Below are 16,859 nucleotides of genomic sequence, written 5' to 3'. Positions count from 1 at the left end.
TTTGGTGTTCAATCCATGGATTTATAAGCATACTAAGCAATAACTAGTTACGAAGAGTATAATTACTTATAGGAAGCTTGTAAGAGTGTTTAGGACCCAAAAACACTAGTGTGTTCTTGGTGTTTTGAAGATCACTTGAAGATCTATGTAAAAATCGAAAATCCAAGGATGAAATGATGTAAAAACACTAGATTAAGTGTTGTATGAAAGAATCTAGGAAGAAAAACTTACATTTTTGGCGGATTTAGAAGGAGTGTGTGATGATACTTGAGAGAAAAATCTTGTGTTCTTGAGGTGGGAAGTGGGAAATAAGAGAAAAGGGGTGTAAACTCATGCTATATGCATGAGTCCTCGGGGAGCATGGTGTTTACGGCCCAAACTCCCCTTGTTTGGCCGCAAACACCTAGTTAAGGTGGTGGTTGTTTTGTTTGCTACACCTCATTAATAACGACACTTCCTTTTATTTAGTCTCTTGACGAAAAATAAAATAAAACACCAAACAGACTTAAATCCGACCAAAAATGTACTGAAATGTTTTTGACTAATATCTGAAGCGTTTGACTATGGAAATTATACAAATGAAAATTTCGGGTTGTCACAACTTTGGATGTCCATAAAGTTCTTAACACATGGTCTTAATCCATTAAGAACTTCCTACTTCATGCATGAGACAAATCTAGTTATTGGGACACCATTTTTATCACTTAGGACCTCTTCTAAGGTCTGAAAGGACAACTCATTTCATCCAAATCATAACATACACTATTTTAGGACAAGAATGCTTCCATAAAGCTAAAATGACTAGATCTATCTCATACAAGTATAAAGTTCCAAGCTTTTTACTTTCTGGAGCTTCTAGGGCACAAACCAACTTCAGATCTACAAGCTTGATCTTCTTCTCCAACTCCTTGATGCAACCTTTTCTTCCTAAAACACTTAAGAAACACTCAAAGAGCTCAAACACTCAAGGAAATGGCTAGTGTTTGGGGAAAATGACTCTAAGCAGTGGAGGCTGGGGTAAGGGAGGGTCTTGTGCTCATAATGTTGCTTATATAGTCCCCAAACCCTAAATATTGGGGTTTCCTTCTGCCATGAGTACGCCCAGTGTACACAAGTGTACGCCCCGCGTACTAGGGCACGCCTAGTACACTCAGCGTACCCTTATGTACGCGCAACGTACTCCTCTTGATCCCAATAATTGCAATTTAGCCCTTAGACTTTCATGGCTTCACCCTTCTATCCCCAGGGACTATAAATGACAAATCTTGGGATGTTACAAAAAGTTTTTCCTTTTGTTTTAAATTTATAAAATGTTAAGTATATTCATTTTTATTTTATAACAATAATTACATAATACAAGATAATCATGAAAAACTATACTATATATATTTTTTCTTTACAGGAAATTATGCCATTGCCAGCGACAACTTTAGTGGCGACAAAGACTTTTAGCAGCGTCTCAAGCTTGAGTCGCCGCTAAAGGTCTTTGTCATTACTAAAGGGTCATCGATAATTCCTTAGGGACTGAATTTGCATGAATCCTTTCTTGTAAATCCCAATCGTCTGATCGAGTGTCTAATCTAACGGTTGGGGCCTCCTTTTCGCACAAACCCAATTCCAATGAGAAAAAGGTCAAAAAATGATGCAACATATTTTCCCTCCAAAGTTGTTGCAACTATTGGTTATTTTCGTCGGTATTGGTTGTGTGTCACCGCTATTGGTCTATGAACTTTACCCATTTCCATCACACTTTTCTTTCCTGTTGTTGCCTCCTTTTCAATATTCTTCTTCTCGAGCTTGACGACATCAACGATTGACGAATGCCCGCCTGTTTCTTTCCTCTTTTTCCTTCGACCACCGACCAACCACCTCAACCATTGGATTTCGGCGACGATCTGGCTATTAACATTGATGACATTTTGAGCTTCACCGACGATAATTTGCATCTTTCTGCTCATCTCTCTCTCTCTCTCTCTCTCTCTCTCTCTCTCTCTCTCTCTCTCTCTTTTCCTATGACCTTCATTTGCAGTTTATATTCAAGATTAGTTACAGAAAATGTTGATTTTCAGTTTTTTTTCTAAATGTTGTTGTTCACCGGCCGACTATTGTTGTCACTGATGACGACTACCACCACCACTGCACCATCTGCTAATTTCCGACCACCAGAGGTTCTATTTACTGTTAATTTCGAGATTATATGCAAAATATGCGTGTTTGTATATATTATGTGAAATTTGGCATATGTGTGTATATTTGATATTTGTTTGTGAATGTAGGTGTATTTTGTGTATGTATGAGAAAGTATGTGTATTTAGTGTTTGTATGTGTGTATAATATGTATCTGAAAGTATGCGTATTTAGTATAAGTAGCATGTTATTATGTATGTATGTGAAAGTTTGTATATTTGGTATAAGTAGGATGTCATTGTGTATTTGATATATATATATATATATATATATATATATATATATATATATATATATATATATACACATGTGTGTGTGTGTGAAAGTATGTATTTAGTATAAGTAGGATGCTATTATGTATTTGATATATATATATATATATGTGAATATATGTGTATTTGGTTTATATATGGTATATATATGTGAAAGTATGTGTATTTGGTATAAGTAGGATGCTATTGTGTATTATATATATATATATATATATATATATATATATATATATATATATATATATATGTGTGTGTGTGTGTGTGTGTTTGTGTTTGTGTGTGAATGTATACGTACTTTCTATAAGTACGATGCTATTATTTGACAATGTTATTTAAAGTAAAGCACTATAACGACGTTGATATGGATCTTTTTTCTATACACCATGGCTATTGTTACGGGCTAGGGACATATGGGTGATGGAGCTCGGGACCCACCATGCCTAGGAGGTAGAGGTCCTGATCAGTATGAGCAAGATGGTAAGTCTTACTGTGAATTTTGATTCCTTATTTTTATATAGTTATTATAGAATGCAATTTCTAATAATTTTTAATTATACTTGTAGTTGTGCCACAGAGGAAAGTCAGAGGAAAAAGCAAAAATATTAAGCTAGAAATGGTGCTCTGAAATAATAAGGGAAAACCAAATGACTTTGACTATGATAGGGATATGAAATTTGATCCTGTATGAGAACCAAAATATGTGTTTGCACGTAAAATTAGGAAAATAATGTGACGGATAATCCCTTTTGATACAAGAAGTTGGAAAAAAGTCCCCCTGTAATAAAGGATACAGTAAAACAATATACAAGGGTAAATTATTTATATAAGAATATTTCATATGTTTTATTATGAATGGTTTTTATTTAGCTACTCTTTTGTTGACAAAGTTTGATTTTGATCAGCCCTGGATCCAGAGGCTGTTAGGCTATTAGAGAGTTTTGAAGCGGTTTTATTAAAAGGTTTTAGAGAGTGTAAAGTTTATGCAAAATAATATTTTTGAGCATTGGAGGGTATGAGGATATCCTGAGAGCATTAGCCACCCCTGGATGATATGGATGTTGATAATTTGAGGAAAGAAGTCGAGTATTTCCAAACGGATAAACACATAACTACTTCGACAAGAAACAAAAAAGTCTGTGAATTGCAAAAGTACGCAAACCGTGAGGGGTCGAGATCGTATAGAAGTACTTGCTCTAAAAATGTAACGTACAACATATGTAATTATTTATTTAAAATATAATCTAAGTTTTAATGTTAAAATAAAACTGGAAGAGAGTTGATACATTCCACACTACTCATACCGATAAGAATGGTGTATTTGTTAGTGACATAGCCAAGAAACAATATGCAAGTATTAAATTATAATTTTATCATATAAATAAGTGTTTATTTATACTTAATTGTTAATCACATTAGGGAAACACGGAATCAGTTAATACGAGAGCTCTTAGAACAAACACAAGGGTTAAATGAAGAAAGAGATTTATCACTTGCTAAAGAAAGAGCATGTTTCGAGAAAGTATTACATATCAGAGTCATCAACCGAAAACCTTTTTCTATCCTGCTGATTACACAACCATCGCAACCACCACTACAGTCACAACCATCCTATGTAAAACTTGACTATTTAATTTCAAAGTCTCGTATGTCTATATAATGATGAATAAATGCATGTTGATTTCGTAATTATGTTTGTAATTGTGTTTATGTTCCAAGTGCAAGAAATAGCAATGTACTTTGGCTTTTTTTGTCCTAAGTGCAAGAAATAGCAATGCAAGTTGGTATCATTAAATGCATGTTGATTTGGTAATTGTTCTTGTAATTGTATTTTTGTTCCAAGTGCAAGAAACAATAATGTACTTTAGTATTACTTGTATTTAAGGTTCTTTAGCATAAACTAAGTAGAAAGTAAGCTACCATTTCTTGTAAAAGAAGGCTATTTAATATCAAAGTCTTATATATCTATATAATGATCAATAGATGCATGTTGATTTGGTAAGTGTGTTTATGTTCCAAGTGCAAGAAATAGTAATGTACTTTGGTTTTATGTCCCTAATTTAAAAATAGCAATGTACTTTGGTATCAATAAATGCATGTTGATTTGGTAATTGTGTTTTTGTTCTAAGGGCAAGAAATAGCAATGTACTTTGGTATTTCTTATATTTAAGGTTCTTTAGCACAAAATAAGTAGAAAATAAGCTACCATTTTTTTTATAAAACTACACTATGTAGTTTCAAAGTCTCATATATCTATATAATGATCAATAAATGCATGTTGATTTGGTCATTGTGTTTGTAATTGTGTTTATGTTCCAAGTGCAAAAAATATCAATGTATTTTGATTTTTTTTCCCTAGTTTAAAAATAACAATATCCTTTGGCATCAATAAATGCACGTTGATTTGGTAATTGTCTTTATGTCCCTAGTACAAAAAATAGAAATGTACTTTTGGAATTTCTTGTATTTAAGTTCAAGAAGTAGCAATGTATTTTGGTAGTTTTTGTTTATGCTTGATAGTTAAACTTATAAGTTTATATATGTTGTTATTTATTATGTAGTTGAAAAATCTTCATTCAATTCTAAATGACCCAACGTGTAGGGAGAAACTTTATACTTTTTTTTTCAATCTGGAAAACCAAAAAGTGACGATCAATGAGGAAACGGGAGGAGCGGAGATGATGGTTCATCGGAATATTAGTTTGTGTTTTGTATGTTAGACTTGTTGTGACATAAATTTATAACACTTTTGTTTATTTTGGTATTTGTATATGAAATTATAACACTTTGACGACGATTTTTGTTGTCACTAATGCCTCTCTTTCTTGTAGTGGTTAGCTTTTTATAGGAACATTTATTTTATATGAGATGAAAGGTTTTAAAATACTAATTGGGATGGTATTTTTGTAGGATTGTCAAAAGAGTGCTTTGGCAAGAAAAAAATTGAAAATGGTTGTATATACATACATAGGATATTATGCAATTTTAAAAAGAAAAAAAAAATAGATGGTGAAAAATTAAAAATGCAACAAAGACCATTTTACTAGGTATGCGATAACCTTTCACAATAATACAAAAGAATTTCTTGTTTCTTCTGGTTTATATTTCAGGGAGCAAAGTAAAATATAATATTAAAAAAGAAAAAAAAAACAACGTATATTCGTATTGTTTATTTGTTTCTTTTCGTACATTGATTTCCCAATAAATAAGACAATTCTGAATACTCGTTCACAACAAAACTTATTTGCAAGGTCATGAAGGTATGTCTTCTTCATCTCTCCCTCTCCTTCTCCAACCATCGTCCCCCCTCTCTCATCTTCTGTTACCGGTCCACCGCCGTCCGCTGTCACTCACTCTTCCCTCCTCTAACAATAAACCCTCACAGCCACACCTCGCCGCTGATAACCCACCGTACACTACCACCGTAAAGTCATAAACACAACCATCAGCTTTGCATATACCACCACTCACTCCGCCTCACTCCATTTCCTCCCTTTCTGTCATGCACCACAATCCCATCGGACACCCCTACCCCGCTGCAGACAAGCTATACCACCCTCCCATTCACAAAACCAAATTCCAGCTCATCCTGCCTTTTACCCACCACAACCCTACCTGCCGGAAAATCCGATTTATCTCACCTTAATTTCTGTTCGAACCCTCCCCTCGTCCCCTTTCTCGCCGGAGAACACCAGCTGCTTTCTCTCACCTGCACCACCACCACCTCAATCTGTGTGTGTGTCCGTCCTACTTTGCTAAAAAAATTCCGAAAATCAAATCCCTGATTTACATTTCGTCTCATTTTTTTACAAATCCCTCGCTAGATTAACGTTTTAATCCTACATTTTTTTTTCTTTCACAACTCCTGCAGGTTTGACTCTCACCGGAGCATCATATTGAACAAAGTCTTTTGGGCATCAAAACAGGTACAGTTTCATCCTTCCGATTCCATGCTGTTAGATTAACTTCATTAGCGATAACTTTGATTCATGAAATTCCCCACAAGTTTTTGTTGAGGATGTTTAATTTACTTTGTTGACTTTTCCTTTCATCTAACACTAAGTTATATGATATAGTAAGTAGTAATAGTTGATTAATGGCTTAAGCTGCAGAACAGGATGGATAAACGTAATGCTTTGGTGATGATAGCTGGATGCATAGCGTTCAACAGTGGGATGTGTCTGCTACGATTCCCAGTAGGACCTGCAAACATTGGGAAGACAGATGGCGATTGGGTGTTCATCTATGCGGACCTGATAGCTCTATGCATCTCCATGAATGTGCTTGTTGTTGAAATGAGTGTGGGAGCCACAATCTGGAAAAAGATGGAGGAGCTTGCAAGGAAAGCCATTCTTATTGCAATCATTGCTATGGCGATTGCTTTTCATCAAATTTTTGTTATGGATGACTTCTGCTCGAGGTTTATGAGTAATGGGTCGTTCATTTTGTTCATGGTTCTCGCTTCTGGATTAATCTTCATTCAGTTGATGTCTGCAGGCTATGTAACCAAGTAGAGATGCGACCAAATTAGTATTATATTGAATGATGTCGTCTTTTCTTTTATATTATCTATTGAATATTATTAGTTTGGATATGTGACCAAATTAGTATTATATTCTGTTTAAGTTTTAGGGCAATGTTATGGAATCAACAAGTGAACTTTTTATTTTCTTCCATTTTAGTCAACCAATTACCAAGAAGACCTAGTTTACCAAAATTATGGATAGCTATGTTTATGTTCGCTACAAGTTACCATCAAGAGTTGAATATTATATATTATCCGTTGTGTTGAATTCTACCTACATGGTTTAAAAGGTGATTTTAATTTTGTCCGCTAACTATATAATCATATGGTTGTCTCAACGGGACAACCATCTTTTGTGCCTATATAGAAGTGGCATCTTTTGTTCCTATAAATATAATACCCTCTTAATTATTTTACACACCACTATGTTGAAATATATAAATTTAGTAAACATAACATTTCATACAAAGTGCAAGGTTGTATTGGTAAGTATATATATAGGTGAGTATTGTGTTATATTTGTGTATTAGGTAGTTTGTCTAACTGATACAAGAACTATTGAGTTTTTCGCTTAGTTAGTTCAACACACACAAAACGTGAGCTCATACTCTCTCAAAGTTCTCTGTAAAATTAGGGTGTCAAGCTATATGTAGTTCTTGTTCATGAGTTCTTAATGAGTGTTAATATTTGTTATAAAAGAGCATAATAGGATATTTGTAGTGAGGATTTTTGTTTGTAAGTACATGAAAATAATCTGGTTCTTTGATTCAAGAAGAACCGATTATGTTAGAAGTGTGTTATTGAGTTTCTTTATATGGTATCAGAAGCTTAGCTTTTCAGCCCAAAAAGTCCTTTTTAGAAAAGAACTTTTTGATTCATATCTTTTTCCAAAAGATGGTTTTAAAATGTGTTTGTTTAAACTTTTGAAGGGGAAAAGGGAAAGAAGGCAAAAGTTGCCAAAAGTCACACATACGTGACTTCTTAAAAGCATCCTTTTTCTTCTTTTCAAAAAACTATTTTAAAAGATATTTTTCAATTGCCAAACAACTTTTTAAACTTTTGACTTTTTAGAAAAGCCAAAAGTTTCAAAAGTCATTTTAAAAGCAAAGCCTAACTGAATATCAAGGTAGAGTTTGATCTCTTCCTTCCTTTTCTATTTTCTTGTTTGATCGTGATTCCTTGTAGATCTGATCTCTTCCTTCCTTTTCTATTTTTTTTGTTTGACCGTGATTCCTTGTAGATCTGACTCTTTTGAGTCGATCTAGATTTCTTGTGTATATTTCGCAAAAGATCTGACATTTGTCCAGATCTAGGGTTCAGTTGTTGTAAATTTGCTAGATTGACTTCTGTGAGCCCTTTCTTTGCTCCTTGGTTTCTTCTTAAGTTCTTGTTATTGCGAGCAGATTATGGTTTTTTTTAGGACTGAAGATTCCACCATTAAGAATCCGTCTTCTTGTTACAAAACAATGCTTCCTTAAGACTAATTAATCTCGTAGAATTTCGATTAACTCTATTAGGGAACATACCTTAGTCTCATTAACTATAATAGGGAAATGGACAAGAGCGTCGATCTGCTCCTTAGTTTTGCGTCTAAAAGCCCTAAATGAGATGGTATCTTCAATAGTTTCTAAAAGATATCTATGAGGATTTCTAGTTCCCTTCTTTCTCTTTCTTAGATTTAGTCCTAGGAAAACCTAGTTTTCTTGAGTACACCACTTATTTTTTGTTTGTGTAACGTCCCAAAATATTAGGTAAAAATTTCATTTCTATAATAAACCAAATCACAAATTCATTACTTCCAAAGGATAATCAGAGTGACAAAGGTGTTTTAAAATAACATCAAAGTGAATAAAATCATAAGTGCAAAATCTGCGGTAGATGCAATGCAATCATGCATGGCCCTTTCCCTTGGAACCAGAAGTGCCTGAAACATTTAAAAATGAAACTGTAAGCACAAAGCTTAGTGAGTTTCCCTAAAATACCACATATCATACATAACAAATATAACGTGTGAATGTTGTGGTCCTCCCACAATATTACAATCACTCTCTGTTGTAATTCTCCTATAGTCTTTCGTACAACTACAATGGTCCTCCCATGGTATCTCATACAAGTGTCGTGGCACTACAAGAAAAACAGCCTTTAACGACGCGCAATCAATGACACGCGCTAATAGAGGATACGCATTTGTGTGTGCCCTAAAAATCGATGTCAATTTTCCAAAATTTGAAGGATAGAGGACACGCATTTGTGCGTGCCCTACGCTTAGTGTTAAACAAAACAAAATTAAAAACACGGAGGGCGCTTATTTTAAGTGTGTGTCGTCTACAAATGTCGCTTTATATTTTTTTAACAAAACGTGCGTTTTAAAGAGGGATCTAAAATTCTAAAATTTTGAATACCCCGCTTCTCACTCTGATCCTATGGGTCGCCTTATCTCTCGCACAGAGCCATTCTCTCCATCCTCTCTCTCTCTCTCTCTCTCTCTCTCTCTAACCCTAGACACAACCACTGGCCATTCACGTTCCTTCTTCCTTGCTCCATATTTTTTACCTTCGTCGGATCTATCTTCTTCTCCCCCGACGCTATCTTCTTCTTGCTCCATAAAATAAAATCAGTGACCAAAGAATCAGGCTCGCTTCTTATTTTGCTTTTCCGTCTCCCACAAAAACCCTAGTTTCTATCACCGCTTCTTGTCCCTCACAAAATCTTCCATAGAACCGGTGATTGGGGGTCTGCGACTCTTCACGTTGACAACGCCCTGCTGCAACTCACGATGGGGCCCAACGGTGAAGCAATTACATAACATGGTTGACTGCTCTGGCATATTTACTTTCGTATTCATCTTCTTCCTCTCTATCTTCCCCTAAATACAAAATTAATCCCACTGTTGAATTAGTGAATTAGGGGTTAGGGTTTTGAGTGATTTGGGGAGAAGATGGTTGGCTCTAATGACCAAAAACTTCCCGGAATTGGGATTGAGAAAAGAAGATTGTGTGGAAGGAAGTTGGATTGACTACGTACTTTACTGGGCCTACTTCAACAACACAACCGAAGACACAGTGAGGTAAAGTTTACGGGTTGCAGCTACTCTTCCCCTTCATTTCTCTCTTTCTCTCTCATCTCTCATCTCTCTCGCTCTAATAAACTCCCATGTTTATTCCTTTTGAATGCTCTCTCTCTCTCTCTTACAATTTTTAGATCGAGGTGCTCTCTTGTCGTCGATGTTTCTGGATGTAGTCCTTCGCATACAGGTATGATTTAGTACAAGCTTACTTTGCATCTCATAATACATCATATGAGTTAAACTCAAATTTCATCCTTAATTCAAGAAATTAGCTATGATTTAGTACTCAATAATCTTGAAATCACGTTATTGTAGCTTCCATTCATTGCTATACACCATAAATTCGACACATGTACAATCTAAGTTCATATTAACAAGAGTCAAGAGTTTAAGTATCCTCAAAACTGATTCAGTTAGAAGTCAACTTCTGGCCTCTTGAATGCATATCCTGATTAGATCCTAAAAAATCAACCCCTTCAGCTTTATTCAATTCTTTTCGAGGTCAACACATGTATGAATCACCCGTACAAGTCAACCAAGAGACTGTAGGTGCAATGCTACCAAAACTTGGTAAGTTTCATCCATCTCTTGTGCATGTGATGGGTATTTACTATTTTTTTTAATCATGTTGCATATCATGTTGGATATTTCACGGAGGTATAATGTAAACACAGATTTCTGAGGCGATGGACATTAGAACAAGATAAGGGCTACTCAATGCAATGGCTGGAAAAGTGGGGAAAAGAATGGATGCTCTTTTGATTCCTCTCGAGTTATTATCATGTGTTTCTCGAACCGAATTTTCTGACAAAAAAGCTTACATAAGATGGCAAAAGAGACAAGTCAGTCCCTTCTCTCTCTGTTTTGTTTCATAGCCTTATCGTATTATTCATGGGCATGTATAAGTAAATTTTCAACTTTAACTAATATTGATGTAAGATGTTTGATCCAATGTTGTGTTAGTTCAGTTGAATATGTTGGAGGAAGGACTTGTGAATCACCCAGTTGTGGGATTTGGAGAATCTCGTCGCAAAGCAAGTGAAATGAGGATTCTATTGGCAAGAATTGAAGAATCTGAGGTTAAAATGAGATCTTTTTAGTTTTTACATATGCTATGCTCTATTGCTCTTACTTTATCATTTTTTAAATTTGTCTTATTTCAGTCATTTGCACCTTCTGTGGGTGAACTTCAATGCATAGAATGTTTGAGATCTCTAAGGGAGATTGCCATTGCACTTGCAGAGAGGCCAGCTCGTGGTGACTTAACTGGTGAAGTATGTCATTGGGCAGATGGGTATCATTTGAATGTCAGATTATATGAGAAACTTCTTTCCAGCATTTTTGATGTTCTAGATGAGGGGAAACTAACTGAGGTATGTAAATTTTATATCCAATGTTAAGCATGATGTTGTTATAAATTGATTAAATTCCCTCCCTCCACCTGTACCCTTACAAACCATGGTAGCATGATTAACATTAAACTTCTAATGTTGTATTTACTAGTGGAGTTAAATGCAAGAAGTGGCTACATTTTTGGGTAGATTTAACAAGCCTTAAGAAAGAAATGGAAGTAGCATATGATGATGATGCATAACAAACAACTATATTTTATGAATGTATGCAGGAAGTGGAAGAAATACTTGAACTTCTAAAGTCAACGCGGCGTATCTTGGGAATAACAGAGACTATTCATCACACCTGTTATGCATGGGCGCTATTCCGCCAGGTAATAACAAATCATAAATTAGTTTATTATAGTAATTTCAAGAGCTATAAATTTAAGGTTTTTTTTTTCTTTTTGCAGTTTGTGAAAGCAAAATTGCTGGTAATAATGTACTTTATTTAATTAAAGTCCTCTTGCTTATTATTTGTCTATTTTAAATTCTTCTGTTGGTTGGTTATTCCTAGCAACCGGTTATGTTTAATAATCTTTAAAATTTTAATCCGACTCACTCAGAAACATTTGATTTCATTCCATTGTTTCAATACATACATAGAGTTATCGAAGGAGATAAATGAATGAATCTTTCAAGAAATTATCTCAGGTTCCATCTTTTTCTACAAATCACCCAATACTTCTACATATGACGATAATACCCCTATATAAATATAACATATTTATCTTTTTTTTCTTCTTATAGAGAACAACTTGGTTGGGAATATTTTACATGTGCATACCTACAGGAATTGCCCTTGGTTATGTTTATGGTGGATGGGTAAATTTGGCAAGAGAACAGGTTGGTTTATGAAATCCTTCATTTATTTTCATGATATTATCCAAACAATTTAATTTCCAATTCCAAAAATTTATTTATTGCTAACTTATTTACAAATTTTTCTTCCTCATTCTCAAGGAATTGGGCCCACACAAGGTTGGAGCACTTATATAGGAAGGTTAATTCATGTAAATTTTAAGTTTTGTTTTATGATTTTCAAGGTTCTGTTCGTTACATTTTTATTTTTGATTTAAATATTGTGTCTGATATGGTGTTTGTTTGGTTTTGGGTTTTGGTTAGGAAGTTTGAGCTCGGTAAGTTCGAGCAACATCTATGGTGGCCTGAGCAGCATCTATTTCAATATTGATTGTGTGAAAGTCGTCTACTAAAGCAAGGTTGGTGTAAGAGTTGATGATGCGAACATTGTTCCAAGACCTTTAGTGAGTTATGATGATGTCCCTTAATAGCAACGTAGTATTAGGTTATGTAGTTAGCCATGATTATTTGTATTTGCATTTTAGTGCAATGAATTATCTTTCTTATTTATTGTATTTTATTATTTATTTTGTATGACATTAACTTTTATGCAATGGAATGTATTTTTTGTATATGGTATTTTATTTTCTATTATGAGACATGAAATGCAAATTTAATTTGAAAATTAGTAAGCCTATAAATAATTTTTTTTTAAAAAAAATAAAAATAAAAATTACGATATGCAAAAATGTGTGTCATCTTCATTTATGACATGGCCTTTCTTGACAGCGGCTTTAATGATACGCATTGCGTGTCATAAATGTGTGTCGTAAATGCGCGTCGTCTCTCGTTATGACAGGGCCTTCCTTGACGCGCATTTGCGCGTCGTCTGAGCGTTTTACGACGCGCAATGAGCGTCGTAAAAGGCCTTTTTTCTAGTAGTGTGGTCCTCTCGTGGTCTTTCATGCTAAAGTCACAAAGAGAGTCTAGCAACTTACATAGTATACTCAGAAGACTCGCCTCGCAAATACAGTCGACAACTAAACAGCTCATACATTCAAGAAGCGGGTTCTACACAACTCCTAACAAATCATACACAAGAACTCTCAGTCTACCTAATGAAATTAGCCATTTGACTAAAATTCAAACCATTCCCAAAGTCAATGGCGAAGATCAATGGTCAAAGTCAACTCTAACTGCCTTCCACATCGTAGCTAACCAAAGGCCATGTCGTGGCTACCTTACTTTATCCTGATCAAAATGCTTTACCATTTCATGGTATAGTCTAGACAAAATGGCCGCGACCCAAACCAGAAATCATTAACATGTCGTGGTACAGTCCATACAAAACGGTCACGAACCAAACCAGACTCCATGCCTTGGCAGGCAAATCGCTTGACCGTGGAAACAATAAAAAGAAAACTTAACAGATTCAACTCTAAATCTTCTAAGCCTTCAATTCCAACCTTCTAGAATGCTTCTTGGGATCTTAAGGGAATATCAAAATACATGCTTTATGGACATGCATGACCCATGAATGTTCGTCATCCAACTAGGTCAAAATATGAGGAAATGACACAAAACTTCATCAACCTCCTTCGTCCCAAAGCAATTCCCACAAAAACCTAGCCCCTTTTTAGAGAGTATTGAGCCTTTTTGTGTGTTTTGCTGTGTTTTTGGTACAGATTGAAGAAAAAAGAACCCTTTAGAGTAGCACTTGTTGATTTGAAGCTTGTGGATCAAGAATCTATTCACCTTAATCATCCTCTTGGAGGTATAAAGTCTCAACCTTATTGAATCATCTCTTAGATCTAGTTAGTTAGGGTTTTTGGAATATTTTGGTCTCTTAAGTTGATTCATGTGAGTATAAGCTACTCCAGAAGATTAGGATAGTAGATCTTGATGTTTTATGCAAAAAAATGGCATCTTGATGGCTTTAACTCAACCATGCAAGAATTGATGTTATGTTATGGAGTTAGAAGGTTAGAAATTAGTATTGGGCCTCCTTGGGCCATGCAAAGGCATCAAGTTGACGAATTTATCATTTAAGACGTTTCCCAAGAGCAAGATCTGTGATTTGGACTTTTGGACGTAATACAGTAAGTGTTGAATGTGATTTTTGGCCATCAGGAGAGTATGCAGGGAGTATAAATGAGTATGCCCAACGTACTTTTTCAACCCCGTTTTCCCCTTGCTTTTAGAGCTTGTACGCGGTGCATAACAGGGGTGGTACGCTTAATGTACTCATTGAAGGACCTCTGGGTCATTATTTGGGTCTTGGGGTTAGTTTGGTCCATTTTGGACCTTGGGGATGGTTTGGGCCATGACTTGTTTGGCCTAAGTTAGGAAGGGTAAGGTCTTTTACCCTTTGTGAAAGGGATTATGATTTGGGATTTTAGTTGTGGTTTATTACCCTAAATATTGATTAAGGTTGGTTTGAATGTGTTCGGTGTGAGGAGTCGTTGTAGCAGTATCTTGTGTGTGATTGCTTTTCATCAGATTGAGGTGAGTCTTCTCACGGTGTTTTGGTAGGTTGAAGGCACCAATATCGGCCTATTTATTATTTTTATTAGAATGATAATTGTATATGTGACTCTTGCATTTGTTGTGTGTGTTTGTATGTATACCGGGTGTGGCCCGATGCTAAGCGAGGCTTGATGAGTGTGTTGGGCGGGCCCCATCACATGATAAAGACAGATTTGTACCGGGCAAGGCCTAATGTTGGGCGACGCCCGATGGATGACGGGAAAGGCCCATTGCATGTATGGTATGTGGTATTTTGGTGAAACTCACTAAGCTGTGTGCTTACGGTTGAAGTTTATGTTTCAGGTACTTCCATCTCGAAGAGCAAGGGCCATGCCTGATCATAGTGCATCCACACATTTTTAGCATATTTAGTATTTTGGGATAGTACTCTGATAACTATTTTCACATTATCATACATTTCTATTGTTGTTATGAATATTTGATGGATTTGGTTAACTTAAAAATGAAAATTGTTATTCATGATTTTTGGTATGTTACAAATGGGGCCATAATTAATTGAGAGCACCAGTTGGTGAGAGTTCGAACCCCAAGTAGGGGAGAACTAGTAATTCATGGAGAGGGTGCTTAGCATGGATTGACTCTCTATTCAGCTGCGAGAGCTAGGAGATATCTTCATTAGTACGAGAGTTAGTAGAAATCTTCGTCAGGGATGTTCTTGATTTCTGGCGTATGTGATGGATACTTGGGTTGAGGGGGTAACAACCATGAGTGATGTGTCCATTATACGAGACTTTCCCGATGTATTTCCTGCATGGAGTGCCTCCGAGAGGCAGCTGGTTGAGTTTTGGATTGATTTGGTTCCCAGTGCGGCCCCGATTTACAAGGCAGCATATCATTTAGCACCTCCAGAGATGTAGGAGTTGTCTACGCAGTTGCAAGAGCTGCTAGACAAGGGATTTATCAGTTCGAGTAGTTTGCCATGAGGAGCACCAATCTTGTTCATGAAGAAGAAGGATAGGTCACACCGGATGTATATTGATTACCGGGAGTTGAACAAGCCAATGGTGAAGAACGAATATCCACTCCTGAGGATCAACGATTTATTTGACCAACATCAAGGTGGTAAAGGATTTTCATTGTGAGATATTGTATCACCGTCGGAAGGCTAATGTTGTGGCCGACGCTTTGAGTCTCAAGGTCGCAAGTACACCCATCGGAGATCTGTGTTTGAGGATGGTTATAGTTACTCAACTGTTATATATGATCAAGACGGCTCAAGCAGTCAAGTGGAATGGTTGAAAAGGGAAAATTGGAAAAATGAAAGGATCAGGGGTCAGACTTCGTTATTTGTCCAAGATAGTCGTGGGTTACTGACTTAGTGTAGCAAGGTATGGGTTCCAGTTACTAGTGGGGTTAGAGGAGGCTCATAAATTGAAGTTTTCGATATTTGTCCACAAGTATATCATGTGCTAATAACAATTTATGTGATTAGTTTTCGTTATCTAAGAAATAATCAATAACACATATGTAGTGTTTAGTGAAATAGGGAAAATTAAGTTGTTATAATCAACTGAATTGTCCAATAAAAGGCGGCTTTGAAAGATTAAGAAAATATTAATTAATGAATATGTACCAACTCATACCGTAGTAATACATTAATACAATTCTTAATTATGCTCTAGCGGTATCATGTATTTGAAAAACTGTTCCCTAAGAGTTAAGGTTCAAGTCTCATGGTGGGCAAATATGTAGTGTAGGAGTAGGATTTAATTATAGAGTGTGTTAAGTGTTCTAAAAAATTAATTATGAGTTTATTTATCATATCAAATAAATAAAAAAAATATTTTAGAAACCTTCTTCAATGCATAAGCTTTTATGATAATTAAACATTTACACTGCGTGCCTATTTGAAATATTTTATAAAAACACATTTTATAACCATCACCTTTGCAGCTCACTACTTTATAAACAAAACCAAAACCATAATCCCCAAGTTTATTTGAATTTGAAAAGTTATATGTGTTATCTTTGATTTTTCTAAAGGCGAATACAGTCACCTGCCAATCAAATCCTCTCAAATCTAATGGGAAACAATCAATGTTATCTTACAAACTACGTACTTATCTATCTGG

At 35.4% G+C, this 16,859-nt stretch overlaps 1 protein-coding gene and 1 long non-coding RNA gene across 2 annotated transcripts; both read left to right on the top strand.

The window, feature by feature from the left end:
- Positions 1-5,670: 5,670 nt before the first annotated feature.
- LOC145073939 (uncharacterized) lies at positions 5,671-7,258 on the top strand. The gene is made up of 3 exons (XR_013691607.1): positions 5,671-5,716; positions 6,328-6,382; positions 6,569-7,258. It is a non-coding gene; the product is annotated as an uncharacterized LOC145073939 (long non-coding RNA).
- Positions 7,259-10,727: 3,469 nt separating this feature from the next.
- On the top strand, positions 10,728-14,441 carry LOC145076242 (protein unc-13 homolog). The gene is made up of 9 exons (XM_079022189.1): positions 10,728-10,890; positions 11,017-11,127; positions 11,212-11,421; positions 11,673-11,774; positions 11,853-11,873; positions 12,190-12,285; positions 12,486-12,490; positions 13,926-14,014; positions 14,371-14,441. The coding sequence occupies exons 1-9, from the start codon at positions 10,771-10,773 to the stop codon at positions 14,439-14,441; spliced, it is 825 nt and encodes a 274-aa protein (XP_078878315.1). The 5' UTR covers positions 10,728-10,770.
- Positions 14,442-16,859: the final 2,418 nt, after the last annotated feature.

This window comes from Lactuca serriola, chromosome 9 (genome assembly GCF_051521515.1).
Source record: "Lactuca serriola cultivar US96UC23 chromosome 9, Lser_US96UC23_V15, whole genome shotgun sequence".
Lineage (NCBI taxonomy): Eukaryota > Viridiplantae > Streptophyta > Magnoliopsida > Asterales > Asteraceae > Lactuca > Lactuca serriola.
Note: the sequence above shows the minus strand (reverse complement) of the source record. Positions and strands in the feature narration are given on the sequence as shown.